General features: G+C 36.0%; 1 protein-coding gene across 1 annotated transcript; it reads right to left on the reverse strand.

Moving 5' to 3' along the window:
* Positions 1 to 5,567: 5,567 nt before the first annotated feature.
* Positions 5,568 to 23,596, reverse strand: LOC114533064. Its single transcript, XM_028554651.1, has 7 exons — positions 23,209 to 23,596; positions 19,320 to 20,291; positions 17,450 to 17,910; positions 13,790 to 14,203; positions 12,680 to 13,090; positions 11,056 to 11,481; positions 5,568 to 8,263 (listed from the first exon to the last, which is right to left on the reverse strand). The coding sequence occupies exons 1-7, from the start codon at positions 23,459 to 23,461 to the stop codon at positions 6,704 to 6,706; spliced, it is 4,497 nt and encodes a 1,498-aa protein (XP_028410452.1). The 5' UTR covers positions 23,462 to 23,596; the 3' UTR covers positions 5,568 to 6,703.
* Between the last annotated feature and the right edge of the window lie 1,089 nt (positions 23,597 to 24,685).

Genomic DNA, 24,685 nt, shown 5'->3' on the forward strand with positions numbered 1-24,685 from the left:
TGGTACGTATGGATAATGTTGGAAAGCGATGTTGAGTAATGAGTTAATGACTATGCACAATATTGGTGCATACTGGTCACGAGATCATTTTATTTCATACCTGTATCTGTAGTGTGACCTCAACGGGATCCAGCGTTCCTGGATTATCTCAATCTTCTTTTTTTTTGACAAGAGTTGTTGTTTTTATCATTGACCCAATGAAAACAATTACCTGTGGTTAAATCACAGTTATCTGCAGATACATCATCAGTTGAGCTAGCGCTTGCTATAATAGTTGCTTATCAAAGCCTTGCGAGTAAACTTTCTTTATGCCAAAACATGATAAGTAAAACACAACATACGCTCTCCAAAATCAAGGTACCGCATGTCGGCATGCAGGGATCAGATGTACTATGAGCAAATTTATGCCGGCGTTTTTGCGGGAATTTAACTCGCGCAGCAAGTTTTTCATTCTTCAGATAGTTTTGACTGTCTCTTGACCATTGAGGTCATTAACTCCACCAAGAGTTTGCGTTTTTGCTCGGCTCAAATGAATGAACGAACGAACGAAGTGAATATATCTACAAGTTACACAAGATTCCGATATGGCAATTTTTCATCCCTTCCCACGCGCTTCCATCATTCGCAGGGGATGGACCTCAACCAGTCCTGACATGACGAATTGTACATTTGGAAATATATTCATAACAGCGAGATATCTGGATTGGAGAGGTGCATGTTGTATAAAGACATGTTTATACTTTCAAATGTTGCTGCTACTTTTTTCTTTTCATTGTTGTGAACCTTTAGATCATTTAGAGATGTTAAGATCAGAGCAACGATGAATCAAAACATTAAAACTATTAGCTTCGTTCACATTAATTAAGATGAAAATGGCGGGGGGAGGGGGGAATGGCGCTTATATGCGGACTTTCAAATAGGTGTGTGAAAATTATGCAAATAAGTAAGTAAGTAAGTAAGTAAGTTAATTTTAATTAAATACGGTAAAAACTTCAGTATACTGATGAAATTAATTAAAAATTATAAATTACCTAGCACATAGTTTACAAGTTTGCCGTATAGGAGTAATCTATATAAATTATTATTATTACAATGATTATTATATTTCTCTTATTTCAAAATGTGTAGGATCAATATTTTTTCAGCTGAATGTCATGTTAATAATAAACAGAAGCGAATATTAAGCATAATTCCACAAGTAACACTCACGTTTCCTTTCACTAAAAAATAGAATAATTATTTTTTTAGTTTAAATATTATATTGTTACTATTTTATTACCAATTGCTCGCCGAAGGCGAAATTAAATATCACTGAATAAAAGCCGAGAGAAAAATATAGAATCGGTGAATAGCTAAAAGAATATTTAAGCCTTGAATTAAGAAATGATTAGTGGTATCATTGGAGACGTGGCTTTAATCGATATTAGCATACGAAGTTGAGGTCTTATTTAGCGACACTCACCGAGCCTGAGACCAAAAACTTTTTAAAAAAACGAATCTGTTGTAGAGACGAAAATGTTTTACAATCATAGAAGTCTGTTTTACAGAATTATTTATCTCAAAAGTTTTACAACGATTCAAATAAAACCATTTTTTCGCAAAATATGTTAAGCAATGGTCTACAACATTATTTTTATGAACACGAGAATTTTTTAGCAATTTTGTCGAAATAGTCTAGTAATCATTACAGCTATTTGTAGGTTATCACGCATATTTGGGCTGTCTATGGTTTGTTCCTTCAATCCGGAGTTTAGAAAATCAGTGATCAATTTTCATTGGTTTCTTTATACTGACACCAGATATACCAATGTGGATCCTAAAGGATCAACAGAGCGTGCATTCTTAGAGCCCTTAATATACCCCACTAGCTGTTCCAATAGATGCACCATTGCAGGATATGGTCATAACATACGCGGGAGGTAAGTCATAAATCTTAATAAAGCTTGGGGAACGTGCATTCTTAGAGCCCTTAATATACCCCACTGTTCCAATAGATGCACCATTGCAGGATATGGTCATAACATACGCGGGAGGTAAGTCATAAATCTTAATTAAAGCTTGATATATTTATCTCTATATTCGTTTTGCTTCCAATGGGAAAGTATGAGTGAATTCTAATTGATTTTAAAGAGAAGCTGCATGCTAATACATATCTGACGAAACAATTTTCTTCAATGCACACCTGTACAGATTGAATACCTTGATAAAATGGATCTCCAGAGTCGTTCAACAGGAACCCTCACTTGACATTGGATTGTCATACGCTTTGCATTTCAGATCGCTTTTAAGGACGACACTATGAAATCTTGCAGTAATTAATTTGGAGGGGTACTCGACCGCATAATGGTTTGGAAGGAGTTTATATCTTGTTCGCGACTTCTTGCAAAAATTACGCTCACTTCGTAAATTCTTTGGATTGTTGGGATAATTTTTCATGAAATAGCTCTCTGACACTACAAAAAAAAGATGTAATACGCGATCAAGACAATGTGGAAATTTCGTTTTGGGAAATGGTTTGTTTCTGGATGCGGCTGCTCGTAATCATGTATACGTAAAAGACTTATCTTTGCTGGTTATAACAACCCGCGGCGCTTAAACCCTAGGGTTCGAAAGGGTTTATCTATACCAAGTTTTTAATTGCAGAATGCGGAATGTCAGTTTTCAAAAGATAAAAAACGACGTTTAAAGCAAACATAGGACTATTATAATACCTCAATTAATACTATACTACTACTATAATACCTGGATATATATATGGTATATCCGACGTAGGTTCATTATTGAATAACTCGATAATGTACCTAAATATTACTATTTTGTTGCACTTCACTCGATGTAGGTAAATTCTGAAGGTTCTTAAAGGGTCTTAATTTCGAGTAGAATCATAAACAACTCATTCAAACCAGGAACAGTTGAGAAAAATTACTCGACTATCGGTCCTCCGGCAGAAATCGAATCTACGCTTATGCGATGCCGGTGCAGTGCAATCTAAACTTCAAAAGCTTCAAATTAGGACAGCAAAGAGTTATAACAGGAGATAATTGGGGGGGGGGGGTGGTTTCGAAAGATGTTCTGAACAAATTGAATTTGCAACCGTTGAATTATTTAAGATGGATTGACTCGCTCTTGTTTTAGTTGTTTATGCGCAAAATATTAAAAAACGAGTTTCCTATTTTAATCTCACTACAGTTTCACATTTCTGTCAATGAAAATAATAACCTATGTAGTAATTTTACAAATTTGAAATTGGCAAAATCAAAAACAAACGCAATAAAGCGAAGTTTCAGCTACCATGCATGGTGCTAAATAATCTACTTGGAATAATTTCCTTCTGTTACTATTTAATAATGTCTCACGTCCTTTGTATGTAGTTATTATATAGTTATTAGTTGTTGTAGTGTGAATATATTAGATTTCACACCACCTATTTGAAAAGCCACCATTTCTCTTCGTTAAATTAGGGTTGATAAGCTACCGTGTATAAATATTTTAATAAATTAAAAATATATAAATAAATTTAAATAAATAGAAAGCGTTATTAATATTCATTCGTTTACTATCCCGCGCGTTGGTACTGAGATTGTGTGATACAACGACCTTTATTCTACATACTCACCAAGGTTGTTGGATGAGGTGTTATAAAGTTTCCTCTCATCGAGTCTGCCACATTTACAAGATGTGTGATTCAATACCATATATTTATAAAACTTCCTTTTGCGGCTAGGATCCCGTTTGTTATTGGTAAGATCTGGAACAACTATTTCGATTTCTGTCATCGTTTTTTGCACTGGATAGCAGGACGAATCATAATTTAAGGCGAAAATGAAATCGCTTTTAACGCAACGGTAAACTTCGATGAAATACGGATATCGTGAACTCGGAGTAGTGAATTCATCATTGAAGATTGAGACCACTTCCTTTTGGAGCTCTATAAAACAAAAAAAAACAAAAAAAAACAATGACGTATTGGTAGGCGATAAATCCTTCTTAATTCAGTGTTGACATGTATTAAGGTAACTATCTTAAATCAAGTTGATAAATTTTTAAATCGGTCTTATATGAATGGTGTTTTCTGACACAATAATCTATTCTGGACATTTTGAATACTAACGGCCAAATAACGATGTGGATGTAAATGTGCGCGACATTTTCCTGTAAACAAGACGCCTGTTCCGGCATTAACTCCGGCGTGGCGTTCACGTGCCAGTCAATATAAAATTTCTGAACATAAACAATACAGTTCATACTCATTTAGATACCTTGCCAACCTAAATGTTGTTCGACCACGAAATTCAGAAGCACATGCATCGTACTTTAAAAAGTATAGAAATTCAATTGTTCAAAAATGTAAATAAATGGCATGACACGTTCACTTTGACTTACACTTTGCCTTTGGAATTCGCGCTTATATATATAGTTATATTAAATCTTCAATCCTGTGCAAACTGCGATGTGTCAACGCGCCATACACGACCACATATTGTTATACGGCGAAATAGCAGCGATATTATTAAAATAGGACCAGAATCTACATGTATTAAATATATTCTGATCCAAATTAAATCTAAACTTAATTGAACAGCAAAAAGAACGGTTTATTGGTTCCTGTTGGAGGAATTGCCGTATCATGCGAGGGAAATCGAATCGCGCATCGGAAAATTAGCCAATGCTGTGCACCACAACTCTTAGGAGACAAAACGGTGACTTAGATAAATACGGTCACACTTCAATACACATTTCAAATACAAGTATATTTCGCGATAAAACACACCTGCGACGACGTAAAAAAACACACCAAAAAACTAAGGCGAGTTTTCAACTCCGTCGCCACGTCGGAGTATAATAATTGTATTATACGCATGACAAAGACCACGCGTTTTTTGTAAGGCATTGCCGTTAATAGAAGCATTTGGAGGGTTTGGGAAAACGCTATCCTACTGATTATTCCCCACTGTCTGGAATTCCCACATCTGTTTCTATTATATATTATGCGATGCTTACAACAAGAGCGGGCTGTGTTGTATTGAATATAGAATCACGAGCGCGCAAACACGGCAACTATTGCCTGCGAGTGTTGTAAACAATTTGTGCAATGATTTTGCATATCTATTCAAACTCATTTGTATGGGGTATACATGCAGAGTTAGCATTCACGAAATTTGGTTGGGTATAAACCTAATTAATTATTCATGGTTTAACTATAGTTATTGATAGAATTCGCAAACAAATATCTAGCAGGAAACGCCATTGATTTCAGAATGGGTATAATGATCTAATAAACTGCGAAGGATTTAAAACAGGGCTGCGAGAATAGTTTTGGGTTATCCCAACGAGCACGGTGCTTCAGAAGCTGCTTAGGCTGAGCTGGGGTGGAAAACCCTTATAAGGAATATGGACTAGAATCCAAAGCGACTCGTGTGCAAGATTAATAATGGTTATATTTCGAATACAGAAGTTCGTAATAACAATGCTTTATTCTTATCAAAAACACCAAATACAGCTGATGAAGGACAAATAACTAAAATAAACTTCACTAGCTGTCTTTACATGGTCTCCTAGCAACCAACTTCAGTTTTTCATCAGGTCACCACAAACGGTTAATATTTCAGACTATGTTTTAAATAGGACTCATTTGACGGTAATGTAGCAATATAAAGTTGAGCATAAGCCACAAGAAGTGAAACAAGCCTTATTAGTATGGAAACGATTTGATAAGTGACGTCGTCGTTTTCAAATTTATCCGGCAAAGCCGTCCATTCGTATTCGCTCAGCCGTCGTTTTCAAATTCTTCCACTCCGGAGAGCGTTTTCAGATTCTCCCTTTTTGAGTGGGAGAAAACGCCGGATACGTGTGGACGGTACGCGTAACCGTCGAATTACTGGAAACATTATATTCAAAGTACTCAAATTACGTTAGCTGCGATATTATCATCATTGAATTAAAATTTTGCTCCTAGCATGCAGTAAAACACTTTCCAATTTCCAATATGTCGTAATACGAGTTTTTGTATGTTTCAAAGACAGAATAGTAAGGTCTATAGGGCAATATATGAATCATGCTATATGATATTATGCGATTCTACAATGATAGGTTACTATGTAATGCATAATGACATCGTACTATAGACCCGATTACACTACCCTCAATTTATTGGCACGGCACGGCTAAAATGGGTACCTGTGCCCATTTCATTCGTGTCCAGCCTTTGTTATGGTAGCCTGAACACTAATAAAATTGGGCACGAGTACCCATTTTAGCCGTAGACGGGGCTTATGTGATGTAATATGATGCGAAGTCATATGATTGGTGATATGTGATGCAATGTCACACTATATGATGGTATATGATGGTATATCGCTACATTACCACATGATGATGATTCCGGACATGAACTAGTTTTAAGCTATCATAACAGGGCACTAAAGTAAACCTCTAATTATAAAATGGAGAAAGTAAGATTTGACATCTGTTGTATATAACCAGGTTTATTTATATCGATGGTGTTGGCCATGAAGATAGCTTTTCACTTTACTATATATCGCATGCCGCCAGCGAAAACAAAACAAAAAAAACATTAACACAACTGGGTAAATAAAAAAACGCAATTTAAACCTGTGACGTTCGTTCAGAATTGTTTTCGTCATCTCAGTAATGCCTTTGCCAAGAATTCCCGATATCGTAATAGTTTACACCGGCATCGGCATTATTTTGGGTAATTATCTCTTGTGCGAGTGGGCTTTCTTGAGAGAATTTCTCTATAAATCCCAGTTAGTTTTCTCCTCTTTTTTCTAGAATTAGGTGCAGGATTGCTGATAGGTTGTCGTTGTACTAATTCAGCTGCAGTTTCTTGGAGTGCCTGTGAAGTGAGACAATGCACTTGCGTGGATCCACTTGATGTCAAGTTTCCGACAAGCTGTTCTGTACTATCCACCTCGATACCTAAAGGTCTTCCCGTTTTGTTCAAAATTCTGAGATAAACATCAATATCTTTGGAATCGCATCCCTCGGAGTCCTTCACATTACAAAACCTGTCTAACGTGGCAAGTCCAATGTCATCTTCCTCCAGAACACGAATGGACGTTTTAGCCCCTTCCTGTGAATCCAGAACTCTGAGAATTAATTGCATATTGGCTTCCGGGACTGGTACGGCCAATTCCTCTTCGTTTGTGACATTATCTTCGCTACGAGAAGAGAAATCTCTTGTGCCAGAAACCATATTTAACTTACATTGTTCTCCGTTCTTGTTGTTTTCTGGTTCACAAACCTGTGCGCGGTTGAGTTCGTTCAACGTCTCTAGTTTCCTTTTTTCATCAGCAGGAAGGCCTTTTAAGTCATGCCAAGTTAATGATTCATTTGCTTTTTGTTCCCGAGAAACCTCTTTGTTCAAAGTAACGGTCTGTTCGCCCAATACCTGAGTAGTATTATCGTTCAACGTGTGCAATTTTTCTTCCTCGGCAATACGTATTCCCAAGCCCTCTGATTTTTCAGTCGATTTTTCTCCCCTAGAAGCAAATACCTCTGTTAAACTATCGTTTAACGTCTGTTGTTTTGCTTCTTCAGAGCTGAAGACGTCATCTAAATTATGTTGTTTTCGTTGTTCTGCATTAAGACTGTCGACCTTTTGTGATACCTTGAGATAATCCCCATTTGAAGCCGCTTTGTCTAATTTTTGCGCGCTGCAAATTTCGTTTAAAGGAAGATCGTTTTTACGATTTGTTTTTGCAACGCCAATTTTCCCATTAGTTAATGCCTTTAGAGAGTCTTGAAGGCCGGGCTGAGACTGATGTTCCACAGTGTCCCTAGTTAAATCATCTGGTTTAGAATGCACAACCGGAGAACTGTTATCGGGAAATTGGAAATCACCTGCTGCCATTTTGCTGTGTTCATTTATTGGGGAGTTGCAAACATCACTTTGGACGCCTTGCTGCACCAACTGGGGCTCAGATTTTCCCAGGATATTTTCAGGCTCATTTGCTTGAAATTCAACAATTTTTTCAGATTCAGACACTGAAACATCAGCTTCTAGTAGGTTATACTGATTTGAGGTTTTCGTACTGATCGACGTGTCCTCGACTATGCCTTCAGAATGCCGACCAAGTTCAATGCTTGAATTTCTGCGCATGGTCGCCAGTGGATCGCGTGTTTCCGAATCATTTGATCTTGTTTGTGAACCACACGATGTAAAGTTGGAGTTATTCAATAATTCGGTATGTTCTGTGGAACTCAACTCACTCTGCATCTCACCCGGTTGGTCCAGGTTCACCTGTGATGAAATAGAAAAGCTTTTTTAAAGAGAAAAGAGGGATGTGAGGCAACGAGATGCGACACTTAAAATAGGACTTCAAGCTAAATTTTGGATGTAATATATGGACAGCGAGAGCGAGTGTCTCACCGGGATATTCCAACCCGACTGAGAAAACAATGTATGAAAACAGGAGTGTGTAGAACGAATCTTTTAATTAATCGTTTTCAAGTGTTTGGATATCCCGGAGAGACACGAACAGAAGTGGTTGATGTGGCTTCTCAAATGAATCGAGACAAAAGGTTTCCGGAAAGTGAGTTCTTTACAATTTCTAACCACGTGAAAGATAGGTAAGAACCGATTGTGTTACGCAATGCACGATTATTATTGATGTTTTTTTGCAGGAGTGGTTATAATTAAAGCAAAGTTTTATTGGGGTATTTTTATTTGGTTATTTTGTATGCTGACTTGATTTGATTTTAGGCAATTATGCGATTGCGAGTAAAATTTGGAATTAACGATGAAGCTATTTAAGATATGGTAGATCACTTCATCTCCAGGCCACAGTTTAATGATATACAGTTATGGAACTTGCGGCGGAACCCTTTGATGTTGCTGTCCCCCTGCCTACGCCATTCCACGCGCCACGCAAATTGCTCTGGCAAGTGTATTTTGACTCTAAAGTAAGGGGAAAAGGTGTTCGAAAGACGAAAAATGTTAATATTTTAAAGCTGGCTCTATCGATCTCTATTTTTGCGGCTAAATTTTAAAAACAAACGGTAAATGGTTGTGTTTTTGTAAAAAATATATGCGTTAGGTTAAAGATGATTGATGTGTCATTTCTACAATTCAAAACACACGAAAAAATTTCTTTGAAAATAATTTATTTTGCCATAAAACTAGCAAAAACTATGTTTTTTATTCGAATCTTGAACTTGAATTCAAAGGATTTACAATAAACAAATACAACTTTTACCTATATAATTATACAATACTTTTTACACGAGTATAAATCCAACTTTACACACAAATGGTAAATGCTAACAGATATTAATTTCAGTTCATACATGATTGTAATATTCATGAAGGACATGCAAATCAATTTCCAATCTAATCTATGCAATTCTGTGTGGCTTCTAAGAGAAGATTGAAAGCTATTTTCCAATTTTTAGATGTGAATATAATGAAAAATATAAATATTTTTTGCTCTGAAACTATAATATGGTGATGAACTCAATGTGTCCTAACCTTCCCTTAATCCCTTTTACATGGAGTTTTAATGTTGTAGAATGTGCATTGCATGGATAGATTCAAAAACAAGGCTTTTTGTTGAGATTAATTACATGAATGAATTTAGACCAAGCCTATATAATTTGAGCAGTTAATGCATAAGAATGGTAATATAAAAGCTTACCTATATATGAATAACATAAATTTCTTATACTAATATGCAAGCTATAATTCTATAACCATTGTCTAACCTTGCTGCTGCTGCTGCTGCTGCTGCTGCTGCTAGATAATTCAGTACTAGAATTTCCATTGGTGCCAGCCCAAAGAGAGCCGAAGAGTCCAAAGTGAAATAATAATACACATAGGAGATATAATAGGGTTCATAAATATCAGTAAACTGCGTATACGTTGTAAACCTTTTTTAATAGCTATCTATAAACTTGCTATCTTCTTGAACAGTAGAAGTCAGTGTCTGTATATGTCGTCTGCTCAAAAGTTAACTGACTTTGAGAAGATTGTTTCGCCATCTTGAAAAAAATACGACTGCATGTTGGCGAAATATAGTCAGATAGACCTACATTTATTAGATGAAATACAAAACTTTGAATTTTTACCTGGCAGTTCTAGAAGCTTCGTGTGAAAATCGCACTCCTCGTAGTTGTATTTCCCGTTTTTTTCCCGTTTTAATTCGTATTATCGCAGTCATTTTTAATCCAAAAGGAGCAATGTCGGATGGATAAATAAAATTTGTCAAAAAAACGAAGAGCAAAAGATCCTTGGCTTTAAAATTGCATTTTTTCTGCTAAAAAATCGAATTTTCCTTATTAAAAAGTGCAAAAACACTTGCCAGAGCCTAGCGCATGCGCATTAAAAACAGGGGGACAAGATTTGCCGCGAGTTCCACCTCTGTGTACTCTGTGTCCAGGCCTCCGCTAAACGCTCGCACTTTTGAGAAAACAAAGAAACTCAAAAAAATGAATCAGACATCAAATAACCCAAACACTAACCTAAAGATATTTTCAGTGGTTCATTTCCAGGGTTTGCAAACATCAAAAGAGAAAAAAAGGTAAAAGAAATAGAAAGTAAACGGCGCGTATTCGCACCCAGACATACCGCACCAGAGATCAAAACCGCTTAACACTCCACTACTTTGCACCGCCGGAAAACCCACTAGCCTAACATTGTTAATATATAGTTCTTTTTTATACAAAACACATATACGCCGAAGGCCAGCTATTCAACGAGGTGCTCTAGCATATCTGAAATATTATGGCAATACGAGTGAAGTTTTTATAGAAAATTTTCTCAAAATTTCAAACATCATGAATACTATTAATTCCTAATTGTAGATGCAACATCGCTCAACACGAGCAACATTTTTTAACCACGAGTATGATTTTGGCATTAATATCAAGACTTAATTCGTTCTATTACTCATTAATTATTATATATCTTCTGTAATCTGAAGATACAACTTTATTTAATTTCAATAAAATCGTTAAATTTTATCACAACAAGATTGATTGGTGGTATATATCTAAATAGCATATTTTAAAATTATTAAAGTTTAGCGTAATATTTACCATTTTGCTCTCTCCATTCTCATTTCGGGCATCATTCCCTATTGGGGGGTTGCAAACATCACTTTGGACATCTTGCTGCACCAACTGGGGCTCAGATTTTCCCAGGATATTTTCAGCCTCATTTGCTTGAGGTTCAACAACTTTTTCAGATTTAGACACTGAAACATCAGCTTCTAGTGGGTTACACTGATTTGAAGTTTTCGTACTGATCGACGTGTTCTCGACTATGCCTTCAGAATGACCAAGTTCGCTTATACGTTCGATGCTTGAATTTCTGCGCACGGTTGCAAGTGGATCGCGTGTTTCCGGAGGATTATTTGATGTAGTTTGGGAACCACTCAATGTAAAGTTGGAGTCATTCAATGCTTCGGTATGTTCTGTGGAACTCAACTCACGCTGCATCTCATTCGGTTGGTCCAGGCTTACCTGTGATGAAATAGAGAAGTTTTTTCAAATATATTAAGACAAAAGAGTGATTTGAAGAAACGATATGCGACACTTTAAATAGGACTTCAAGTTAAATTTTGGATGTAATATATCAACAGCGAGAGCGAGTGTCTCACCGGGATATTCAAACCCGACTGCATGAGAAAGCAATGTATGAAAACAGAAGTGCGAAGAACGAATGTTTTAATTATTCGTTTTCAAGTGTTTGGATATCCCGGTGAGACACGAACAGAAGTTGTTCATGTGGCTTCTTAAATGAATCGAGACAAAGGTTTTTCGGAAGGTGAATTCTTTACAATTTCTAACGAAGTGAAAGATAGGTAAGAATTGATTAAGATACACAATGCACGATTATTCCTGATGTTTATATTGCAGGAGGGGTTATAATTAAAGCAAACTTTATTTGGTTATTTTGTATGCTTACTTGATTTAATTTTAGGTAATTATGCGATAGCGAGTCAAATTTGGAATTAACGATGAAGCTATTTCAGATATGGTACATCACTTCATCTCCAGGCCTCCGCTAAACGCTCGAACTTTTAAAAAAACAAAGAAACTCGAAAAATAAGTCAGACATCAAATAACCGAAAAACTAACCTAAAGATATTTTCATTGGTTTATTTCCGGGGTTTGCAAAAATATCAAAAGATAAAAAAAGGTAAGAAAAAATTAGAAAGTAAAAGCGCGTATTCGCACCCAGTCATAGCGCACCAGAGACTAACCGCTTAACACTGGACTACGTTGCACCGCCGGAAAACCCACTAGCTTAACATTATTAATATATAGTTCTTATTTATACAAAACGCGTATACGCCGAAGGCCAGCTTTTCAACGAGGTGCTCTAGGCATCGAAAATATTATTGCAATACGAGTGAAATTTTTATAGAAAATTTTGTGAAAATTTCAAACATCACAAATACAATTAATCCCCAATTGTACGAGCAACATCACTCAGCACGAGCAGCATTTGTTAACTACGAGCATGATTTTGGCATTAATTGTAGGACTTAATTCGTTCTATTACTAATTAATTAATTATATATCTTCTGTAATCTAAAAATACTACTTTATTGAGCTTCAATAAAATCGTTAAATTTTATCACAACAAGATTTGTCGGTGGTATAATTATAGCTAAATAGCATATTTTAAAATTATTAAAGTTTAGCGTATATTTACCATTTTGCTCTCTCCATTCTCAGTTCGGGCATCATTCCCTATTGGGGAGTTGCAAACATCACTTTGGACATCTTGCTGAACCAACTGGGGCTCAGATTTTTCCAGGATATTTTCAGCCTCATTTGCTTGAGGTTCAACAACTTTTTCAGATTTAGACACTGAAACATCACCTTCTAGTGGGTTACACTCATTTGAGGTTTTCGTACTGATCGACGTGTTTTCGACTATGCCTTCAGAATGACCAAGCTCAATACTTGAATTTCTGCGCACGGTCGCCAGTGGATCGCGCGTTTCCGGACCATTTGATGTAGTTTGTGAACCACACGATGTAAAGTTGGAGTCATTCAATGCTTCGGTATGTTCCGTGGAACTCAACTCACGCTGCATCTCACTCGGTTGGTCCAGGCTTACCTGTGATGAAATAGAGAAGTTTTTTTAAATACCTAAGAGACGAGAATGCTTTGAGGCAACGAGATGTGACACTTTAAATGGGACTTAAAGTTAAATTTTGGATGTAATATATGAACAGCGAGAGCGAATGTTTTTTACCGGGATATTCAAACCGAGAAAACAATGTATGAAAACATTGGGGCGAGCTCGCGGCCAGAGCCATTTCCCATACAAATCTATAACGAGTGAGGGAAATTTACATTTGCGCATTTTGCTCGATTTTTGCAAAACGATTTACAAAATGTTCAATTTCAAAGATTATTACGGATAAATGGGTTTTTGTTGATAAGTATAGTATGTGAATCAGAGATCGGGAAGTGTTAAATTTTTGCCAGCTATTCAGCGGGGTACTCTAGAATATCTGAAATATTATTGCAATACGAGTGACGTTTTTATAGAAAATTTTGTCAAAATTTCAAATATCACAAATACAATTAATCTCTAATTGTACGAGCAACATCGCTCAGCACAAGCAACATTTGTTAACTACGAGCATGATTTTGGCACTAATTGTACGGCATTCGTTCTATTACTGATAATCTAAAAATACAACTTGATTAAACTTTAATAAAATCGTTAAATTTTATCACAACAAGATTGGTTGGTGGTATATAGCTAAATAATATATTTTAAAATTAATAAAGTTTAGCGTATATTTACCATTTCGCTCCCTCCATTCTTAGTTTGGGCACCATTCCCTATTGGGGAGTTGCAAACATCACTTTGGACACCTTGCTGCACCAACTGGGGCTCAGATTTTCCCAGGATATTTTCAGCCTCATTTGCTTGAGGTTCAAAAACTTTTTCAGATTCAGACACTGAAACATCAGCTTCTAGTGGGTTACACTGATTTGAGGTTTTCTTACTGATCGACGTGTTCTCGACTATGCCTTCAGAATGCCGACCAAGTTCAATGCTTGAATTTCTGGGCACGGTTGCCAGTGGATCGCATGTTTCCGGATCATTTGATGTAGTTTGTGAACCACACGATGTAAAGTTGGGGTCACTCAATGCTTCGGTATGTTCTGTGGAACTCAACTCACTCTGCATCTCACTCGGTTGGTCCAGGTTTACCTGTGATGAAATAGAGAAGTCTTTTTAAATATCTTAAGACAAAAGAGTGATTTGAGGCAACGAAATGTGACACTTTAAATAGAAATTGAAGTTGAATTTTGGATGTAACATAAGAACAGCGAGAGCGAGTGTTTTACCGGGATATTAAAACCCGAATGAGAAAACAATGCATGAAAACATTGGGGCGGGCTCGCGGCCATGGCGATGTCCCATAGAAACCTATAACGAATGAGGGAAATTTACATTTGTGCATTTTTCGTGATTTTATGTAAAAATGCGTGTGAATATGAATTGGGAAGTTAAAGAAAGAGGAAAGTTTCCTTTAGACGGGAAAGTCACATCTGACGAGTTTGTCTGTAGCTAATATTAATTCGGCTAGTGTCTATTAGCTCGATTTTTGTGACGATAAAGCACTAAAATGTGAAAATTTTAGGCCCCGTCCACACGTGTCCGGATACATTTGACAACGGATATTTATCCGTTTACAAAAAAAATCTGCGTCGACACGTTGTCGCTTCTGACCAGATTTTGGCGTCCACACGAAAACGTGAAAACAATTTGAAAACGCTAACATCGCCTACTGGGCATGCTGCTTAGAGCGAAACATGTGTACGAAATCTGTCCTCTGGAAAAACGATTTGGTTGACAAAATTTGCCCTTGTTCGCCCAGGTCTAATCCAACGAGGTTTCGCCAGACGTCTTTGGTTGAGCCGTTTTACGTTTTGTTTTGAAGTCGAATAACATTGTCTCATTTCGACAATGAGAGAAACCGAATTATATTTCTGCGCTTCTTCAGATAATCTGCTTGATAATTTAGAATGGCACTATGAAGCTTAAATTAAGCCACGAGGCTTGAAATAAGCCGCAATAATATCGAAACTACAGCTTGTTCGTTATTTAATGATTGGCCGAGAGCGCGTGTTGGACTGGGCTTGAAACGTTGCTTCATCGTTTTCAAATTTATCCTGATAAGCCATTTCAGTGGGCGAAAACGCCGGATACGTGTGGACGGAACCCGTAACCGTATAAATATTTATCCGTTTTCAAATTTATACGGATACGTGTGGACGGAACCTTAACCAAGACACGAAGATCTATCATATGGGACAGGTAATATGTAACTTTAAAGCTCGGGCGATGGACAAACACTGTTAAAATCTCCTTTGCGTGGTTTCATATGTCAGTTCATAGCTGGTTATATATTACAATACAGTGTATTTACTGCCACGTCGAAGTTATATATGTTGGAAAGTCTTTTTTATATATACTCGAGAGGATATAGCCTAATGCATGGTTTTGATCATATATAGTCAAAGCAAGCTTATTCTAAATTCTAAAGTGAAAAATATGGCTGGACCATTTTAACCATGTACACTAATACCATTCAGTTATTGAGAGGCATGTTGTGAGTAATGTCGTTAAGTTGCTTTTGCTTGATAATCAAAAAGCAACTGACAGAACCAATAAAACATAATTTTAAAACAGCTAATCTGTTTATATTGTCACTCAGAATGTCGCTATAAAGTCTTTTAAAATTTGGTAGTTTGATCGATATTCATTTACATGCTATAAAAAAATAAACATTCCACCCCAATCTACTAACACAGGGATTCAAAACTGTCTGATGGCTATGTGTTTGCTTTCATTCTATTAAAGGCAGAATAATGGTAGTAATGTTTTTTGTTAATTCAATGGTGGCTATATAGGTTGACGGTTACTTCAATTGTTGTAAGATGTTACAAATTAATAATATCACATGTGCAATACCCTGCTGACATAGTAGCTTCAACTTGAAGTTGGAAATAAAGCAATGCTTGAGTTGCAAAAATACTTCTGTTTATAAGCTCCAAATACATCCTTGACCATGAAGTTAAGGAACCTTGATGACTATAATGTCTTGTCCATGCCTTATACTGCAGTACGCAATTTGGAGCAATTTTTACCATAAGGATCAGTATCAAAACATATAATGACCCTTTTTGGTCTTAATTTTAAATCTTTTTTAAATCAAATTATTCACAACAATGACTGTTTATTACTCCTTCTAATCTGTACATACATGCAAGCATGTCGCATACAAATAAATTATTAAAAGTTGTAAAACTTCATATTTAGTTTCATGATTAATCTTTTTTTCTTTATACTTGTTACATTCAAAAGCTCCCATGTTATTCTTTTAGCATCTTATAGGTTGGCCAAACTTAAAATTAAAATTGTATATATGAAGTAGGGCCAAATAGTGCCAAAAAGTTCGAGCATTTGTTAAATTTAATATAGGAATGTATAATTAACGAAAATATCATGAAGAAAATAAAAAATAAACCTGTCATTTAGTGTCAGACTGTCAGTATGAAAATTAATTTTGTAGTTTAACTTTTGTCCACCTTTCTTTGACGTTTCAATATATATTTATTCTTGCATTAGCGAAACAGCGTAAGTGGTAAATTGAACCAAGTGGCGTCAGCTCAGTGGATCTGCCCGAAAGAAAGTTTTCCAGGAATGTTAATATAGCTCAGCTTCATTGTCCGCCATCTTGGCTTTTCTTGTTAATGAGGGAAAGTCAGAGAGCTAGCGTTCCAGTCTTATTTGAGTTCACGGATTCAAACGGCTCTAAGATTTTTTCTTTTTTAAAAAATCGAAAAATTCTTTCACAATAAAACTCGGAAAAATGCGTAATTTCTATTGTGTATTCTCTTTAAGCCTCAAAATGACCATTTAACAGCTGTAAGTTGTGTATATGATGAGCTCCCAAAAGATTGGAGATTGCGTATTCAAAAGAGAAAAAAATGACCTTTATACAGAAATACACAATTATGAACCAGTGATCAGATTTTCGGGTTGAAACTTCATAAATACAAATTTCTGCCGTGCTCCTTAATCCTTACCTACAAATGTTCTATCAGTATGTACACAGACGTTTGTTCTCATACGCTTCGCTCTAGAACTGATTAAACAATTACTTAATGGTTTCCGTTTTTGCATGGATGCATGGCCTAATCGAAACACGCAAGAATGTTGCGAGAGTTAAGAAAAGCGCGCCAATATTTTATGGGCTCTAGATGTGGATTTTTACCCCTGAATTAGCTACCAGTAATTATGCATGACTAATAAATACAGCGCCACTATCAGTGAAAAAGCGGATCAATAACAAAAAGAAACAAATCAACATTGTTGTTTGAAGACGCTGCCACGCTGCTCCTTGGTTATCAATAGATACAAACTTATATTCGCAATATGAAAGCCTACCGGAAGCTCCAATTTCTTGTTCGCTTCTATTTCTGGCAAGTTTGGCAAGTCGTCATCTCGCTTCTGATGCAATTCATTGCCACTTTGGGGTAAAATGTTAATTTCATCTGTGTTTCTTTTATTGAACGATATTTCAGTGTCCTTTGGTAATTCTACAGCGCTAGCATTTTCTCGCGGTTCCTTCGGGTTGACAGCAACTGCAGAAGGACTCTCAACCATACGCTGGATATGTTCAATAATACTCTGCTTCAGCTGCAACACACGCTTACTAGGTGTTCCACTAAGTTTCAAATTTTGGCTTTCAGAGAATTTTCCTTGTTTTGGCGTACCAGGGGACCTGTCGACTTCATTGTCGCCTAGTGATTTGGCTGACATTTCCTCGTCGAAAGGAGCTCGTTCTTCTTGCAACATCTTGCTTGCTTCATCCACAGGAAGATGATGTTGGTTCACCACATCTTTATCTATATATAAGTCGGAACATGTGGATTGATACAAATTAATAACCAGGTGTCTTTCGAAGCACGACTCACTGTAAACATTAGCCTGACGTAATTTTTCTATATCATATGGACAGTTAGCTAGTTTCAGGGTTGTTTACCACTAGGGGGGAATTTGCGCGCGGAGCGTAAGTTTTCATTGCCTGTACGCTTTCATGCAAAACTAACATAAGAAAAAACAAACAAAAAGCACGTAAAATTCCGCCTACTGAAAAGAGCCCTTTAACAGTGGTAGAGCTAAAAACTAGGACTAAAAAACTTGAATGAAGTAAGAATTTAGATGCATTTGGTATTTTCATCAAAGACACCACAACGGTAACAAGAGCATTTCCATTCAACGATTCGATTTTATTTAGTCATCATCAGAAATGGATAATGTTACATATACAGATCTTTTAAAATTAATCTCCAGCGTTAGGTAAGACTAAGCTATTCCTTCTCCAAAACTCCATCATCCTGGATATGGCAAAACGCTGGTCAGTATTATTATTCAAAGAAGCACTCGCCATCCACAGGCAAAAAAACCGGAAATGAACCATGGCATGAAAGCATCCCGAGAACTATTGGTTTTCTACTAGTAGAGATTAAATAACAAAAGATCTGTATATCTTACGAAGTACAATATATATATATATATATATATATATATATATATGATGATGACTAAATAAAGTCGAAACGTTGAATCAACATGTCCTCATTCGGAGTTACCGTTGTTGTGTATTTGATGAAAATGCTCATTGGTTCCCGCAATAGTTTGGTATTAATTTGAATGCTTTTTACCACTATGTAAAATTTCATGCGTTATATTTTTGTCAATAACAGTGTTAATAATATTCATGATATTCGCTTTGGCATCGATCACAAAAGTCAAAAAATCGTTGGCCACATGGAATTCTACAGCAGTCGTACTAAGTATTACACCCGTGAATTGCAGCAGAACTGTACTTAGAGATGAACGGCTGCAATCTCGAAGGACGTACGTGGCCCATGTTTTGTGCCCATTTAAAGCTTCGCGTTTCCATATGTCACCGAATTGCAGTGTACAACAAATTACAAAGAATTAGCCTTTCCCACGATGACGTTATTGGAGTACTTTCAATTTTCTTAAATAGGTTTAAAAATATATATAACAACATGAAAAGCATTTTTTTTTGAATCAAAAAACCATTTGAAGAATAAATTCAGCCTAACAATAAAGAAACTCGTCGTTACGAGATCTCACGCTCATTGTGGGAAAGGCTACTGTAATTATGACGAAGTATCGTATAAAGAAAAGGGCCCTTTACCAAAAAACGTATGCAAATATCATGAATATTTAGTGTTGCGTTCTTTATACGCTATGTAGAATCGTTAAATTTGTGTTACTGTACCTTCGTGCGGCTGGTTAGAGGTATTTGCTTCTTCTTGGACTGCCACTTTATCTGTTTCCACGCAAGCTGCCGTTTGCTTTTCAGGAGAAAATACAATACCACACGGTCGTTTAGATCTGCTGTTAAAGTAGCTGATGGAGGCCTTACGCTTTAGAGAAGGTGTGTTGCGGTTATTGGAACTTCCCGACATGAATTCTCGAACCGTTGGAGGTATGTCAAAAATGTGGGGCCCTGCATTACTTGACATTTCATTCGCAAATATGGTCATGTCCGAACGGTCGGGCAAGTCTTCGTCCTTTCGGCCGCTCTTACGAACAACCGGAATGATACGTTCAGGTCGCAACTTAGCCACGAACGCTTTCAGCTCAGAGAACGACGAATGGTCTGAGTACGGCACAACGAAAATCTCATCGCTTTCTTCAAATGGGTTTGTTCTGCCTATGTATAAAGCGCTTGGCAATATGCCTATGGTTGGACGAACATTCCTATTCAAATCCATCAGCGCACGTCTGTTCACAGAACGCCTACTGAACACCTTAATATACGTGTCCTCTTGACTTCTTGTGAAAAACCCGCTATGACCAAGCAACTCGGCCACTTCGAGACGCAACTTTTCCTCAACAAAAATTGGAACACCTTGGTCCTTGGCGATTTCAAAAAGAAGCTCTTCCTTTCCGAGTTTATCGAGACCAATTCTCACTTCCTTGCCACGGTTGTCATGTATTATATTTAAAATTTTTTTGATTGCTTCAGCTCGTGAAGGAAACTCGCAACGTGGATCGCAGTATGTGTTATCTAAGTACAACGTGTTGATGACGATGTTCTTCGTGAATGGAGGAACGTCAAGCATTCCGTTGAAGTATCGAAAGTCACCCGTATGAAGAATGCAACCAAAATAACCTTGAAACAACAACATCACAGCGCCGGCACAGTGATTAGCATCGATCAAGGTGACCGTCATCGTTTCAACCCCTAAAAAGATAGAAAATGTAAATTACTTATGAGACCTAGCTACATATTATCTATTTATATCAGGGGCAGCTTGGAGTTTTCATTACCATCAAATAGAGTTTATCAACTGAATATTTTAGGCAGGTGCTGAGCCAGATTTGATGAAATAATTACCAGTCACTAGCCTAATGAAACAATAACCTGTCACTAATTAATGAATAATGACCACGCAATAGTGAATAAATATTAATCATAACCAGTCACTTGTGAATGAAATAATAACAAGTCATTAGTCAATGAAATAGTAATTACAGTAGTCATGCACAAGTCAATGAAATAATAACCAGTCACTAGTAAATGAAATAATAACCAGTCACTAGTAAATGAAATAATAACCAGTCACTAGTAAATGAAACAATAACCAGTCACTAGTAAATGAAATAATAACCAGTCACTAGTCAATGAAATAATAACCAGTCACTAGTCAATGAAATAATAACCAGTCACTAGTCAATGAAATAATAACAAGTCATTAGTCAATGAAATAGTAATTACAGTAGTCTGCATGCACAAGTCAATGAAATAATAACCAGTCACTAGTCAATGAAATAATAACCAGTCACTAGTCCATGAAATAATAACCAGTTACTAGTAAATGAAATAATAACCAGTCACTAGTCAATGAAATAACAAGTCACTAGTCAACAAAATAATATCCAGTCACTAGCCTAATGAAAAAACAACTAGTCCATAGTCAACAAAATAGTAATTAGTCACTAATTAATGAAATAGTTTTTATAGTAGTCACAATTAAATGAAATATGTAATAACCAGTAACTAGTAAATGAAATAGTAATTACAGTAGTCACAAGTAAATGAAATAACAACCAGTCACTAGTGCATAAAATAATAACCAGTCACTAGTCAATGATATAATAACCAGTAACCAACCAACAAAATAATAACCAATCACTAGACAATGAAATGATAACCACGCACTAGTCAATGTAATAACCAGTCACTAGATATTCAACAAAATAATAACGAGTCACTACTTAAGGAAATAATATAAGCAGGCACCAGTCAATGAAATAACACCTAACTATCACCAGAGAGTGAAAAAAATATGTATTGCTTCTCATCATGGCAAAAATCTATATCTTATCTCTATTGAGATATATTTTAAAGAATTGAGAATATAGGATTAATTGATTTCTCTAAAGCAATAATTCAACTCCATTGGTACACTAATTCAATGCAAGTTGGCATAATTGCAGATCAGCTGCTATAATGGCAACAACAATAACACACCTGTCTCAAATTGGAACCTAAAACTGTAATTATTTCACAGATGGTTGAGCAGACTCACATATTTTGTAACAGGACAAATTATTCACATTATTTGAATAATTTTAGTGACAACCTAACAATGACCTCAGAAGACTGGCTTGAATTGGTAGTATGTACATAAATTTTTAATCTTGGTAAACAGATCAAACCAAGCATACTATGATCACAGAAGGAGGAGCAGGCACCAGCTAACTTTACAACCAGAATTCTGTTTTATGTCATATTGCACAAGGTTTTATATTGCTCTTATTTATCTTCACAATTCATGAAAAATGAACTTATGAATTCATGGTATGGTACGTGCTACATTACAATCTGGCAATATTTCTAACAAAGAGTCTCAGAGAGTTCCTGTAGCCTAAAAGGCAATGGGAAATGATATTCTGTTAATATATAGCCATATTCTAGCTAAAGAAGACCTTTTGTATTTTTGAACAGAAAAATCTAAATATTAATAGCAGCTAATTTTTTCATGGATTCGAAGCTGGATGATAGATGAAGAATTGTGAAAAATGGAAGGGGCATATTGGCCTGCATCATTGCAATCCAATTGATCAGTGACACAAGGTTTCTCAAGTATTTTCTAAGATTAATAGCATGTTCTGTTTTGTTTACTTGGTTATGATAGTCAAAGTCTTATGGCTTATGTTCTCTTCTTCTTCTGGGGTACCGGTACATAGAGTGATACATAGACGAAGCTGTGACAAAGTTGAAAATAAGAGAGGGAAACAAGCTGGTATGAGCATACTTTTCAGAGCCTGGTTGTACTGTATAAAACTCTTACAATACACAACTCTTTACGGGAACCATTCAGTATTTCATTTTAATATTTTATATAAAACAATAGAAACTCGGTAAAGTAAACATAAATATCCAAAAACATAATTTTCGACGTTTCGACCAAGTCCTAGTCATCATCAGGAAAAGAATGAAGATGATATTACATATGTACAAGTACATATCGTGAAGTAATTAGATATGTTTAATTATAAGCTTAAATTAATTAAATTAAACTAAATTAAAGTCGAGTCCCTTACCATGAATAGAAAGATACCTATTCTTAATCATGGAACAAAAGCTTCTATATATTTATTAATATTCAGCTAAACATATCAAATTACTTCACTATATATACTTGTACATATGTAATATTATCCTCATTCTCTACCTGACTATAGCTTAATTGAAATGTCGAAAATTATATCTTTGAAATGGAGTTTCTATTGTTTTACACAACTCTTATTGGCCACTTCTGTCAGCTAGTTAACTAGCCTTTATATGACTGGTCCCAGGTGATGTAAGCAAAAATTATCAACTGCACATGCTAGGGAAGTACCCAAACACAACTTTTGTATCATTAAGAATTTGCCTAAATCCTGGTTGGTAACATCCTCTTAAAACTCCATACACTGAACAATAGCTCCAGCTCTGTGCATATGTTTGGACCTACATACACCCATAAAATCTGACCACAGCACCTGACTTTTCCACAAAACATTTAAGTGTGTACACTTAGCAAACCGCTGCATTGCATTTACTGGACTACAGTTTCTCTGCAAAAGGTGCATGCATATCAAGCTAATTTTACCTGCATCATCCAAAGGAATAATGGTGCTTTGACCAACAGGAATTGAAATAAGAAAACATGGCTTGATATTCAAGTGTTCTATCGCCAAACTTCGAGTGATTTCAGAGCAATAGATCGGCTGATCCCAAGATGAGGTTAACCCTTGAGTATGGTCTGTGTGCATGTGAGTTAGAAAACATATTTTGGCATGCACCAGTCGTCTTTGCCAACAATCAACTGCTATTGGCGTGTGCGGGATCACACATCCATTCATCCGGATCTAGGAGCTCTTTCTACCAAAAGGAGAGATCACGGAATGAAAAATCGCAAAAGTAGGAACCAATTTTTTAGACTATTTTCTCCCAAATTCCAGTTTAGAATTTAGATCGCAATAAACGAGGAATGAACACACATGAACACGGGCTACTTTGGAAGTACTTCGTGTAAGGATGTCAAACGGAAAAGATACTCATTTTAATTTGCGCGCCGCCAAATCAATCAATCAATCTATCAATCAATCTTTTAATCATCTTAAGATAAAAAGGTACATATCTTAACAACTATTTCAAATCTATGAATCATATCCAAAAATAAGTCTATTTACAAAAGTATTTTTAAATTTATTTGTATTAGTCATTGAGTGAATACTCCTCTGCTTTCTAAGGTTGTAACACTGAAGTTTTCTTTTTGTTTGGTAAAATCTTCTTGAGAGGATGTTCAGCATCAGAAATACCTTTATTATAAAGTTTTTTATCATTAACTTCTAAAAGATCATGTACATTTATATAATAAGAGACATAACATCTTTTAAAACATCTATCTAAACTAAAAACGTTTGTACAACAGTCATGTCCGAATCTGGGGCACCATATACTAACAGACCATGGGTAAGAATAGGTAAAACTAAGCTGTTAAACAGCTTATATACTTCTTCCTGACAAGCACCTTCTTTACGCAAGGATCTTATGACATACAAACATCTGCTTGCCGTGAGCAGTTTAGCTTTTAGCTATATGTAGACAATATTTACCATTTTTTTGAAATATCATTTCTAAAACAGAAAGGTCAGTAGATTGCGGAATATTATAAAAAGGTGGAATCACTTAATTAAATCCTTTCTTTCGGAAAATCAGTTCTTTACATTTCACTGGATTACAACTCATATTGTTATCCTGAGACCAAATGAAAAATTGTCCAACTAAATCTGTTCGACATTCTTTATTTTCCTACACAGGGATAATTATATTAGAATCATCCGCATATTTGAAGAGTGCAGGCCTGCCATCCAGTTCTAATTCCAAATCATTCATAAAAACATTATACAAATACGGTCCACTCACACTTCCCTGAGTTATGCCCTTGTTAACAAATCTCCATTCTCCGTGGAAGTTGTTGTAAACAACCCGTTGTTGTCGGATTTTAAAAAACTCAAATACCAATTGATGATATATGGATTTAACGATAAACGTTTAAGCCTGTTTAAGGAGAGGAGGTCGTG

The sequence above is a fragment of the Dendronephthya gigantea genome, unplaced genomic scaffold (assembly GCF_004324835.1).
Source record: "Dendronephthya gigantea isolate DGI-Jeju-01 unplaced genomic scaffold, DenGig_1.0 000085F, whole genome shotgun sequence".
In the NCBI taxonomy this organism is placed as follows: domain Eukaryota; kingdom Metazoa; phylum Cnidaria; class Anthozoa; order Malacalcyonacea; family Nephtheidae; genus Dendronephthya; species Dendronephthya gigantea.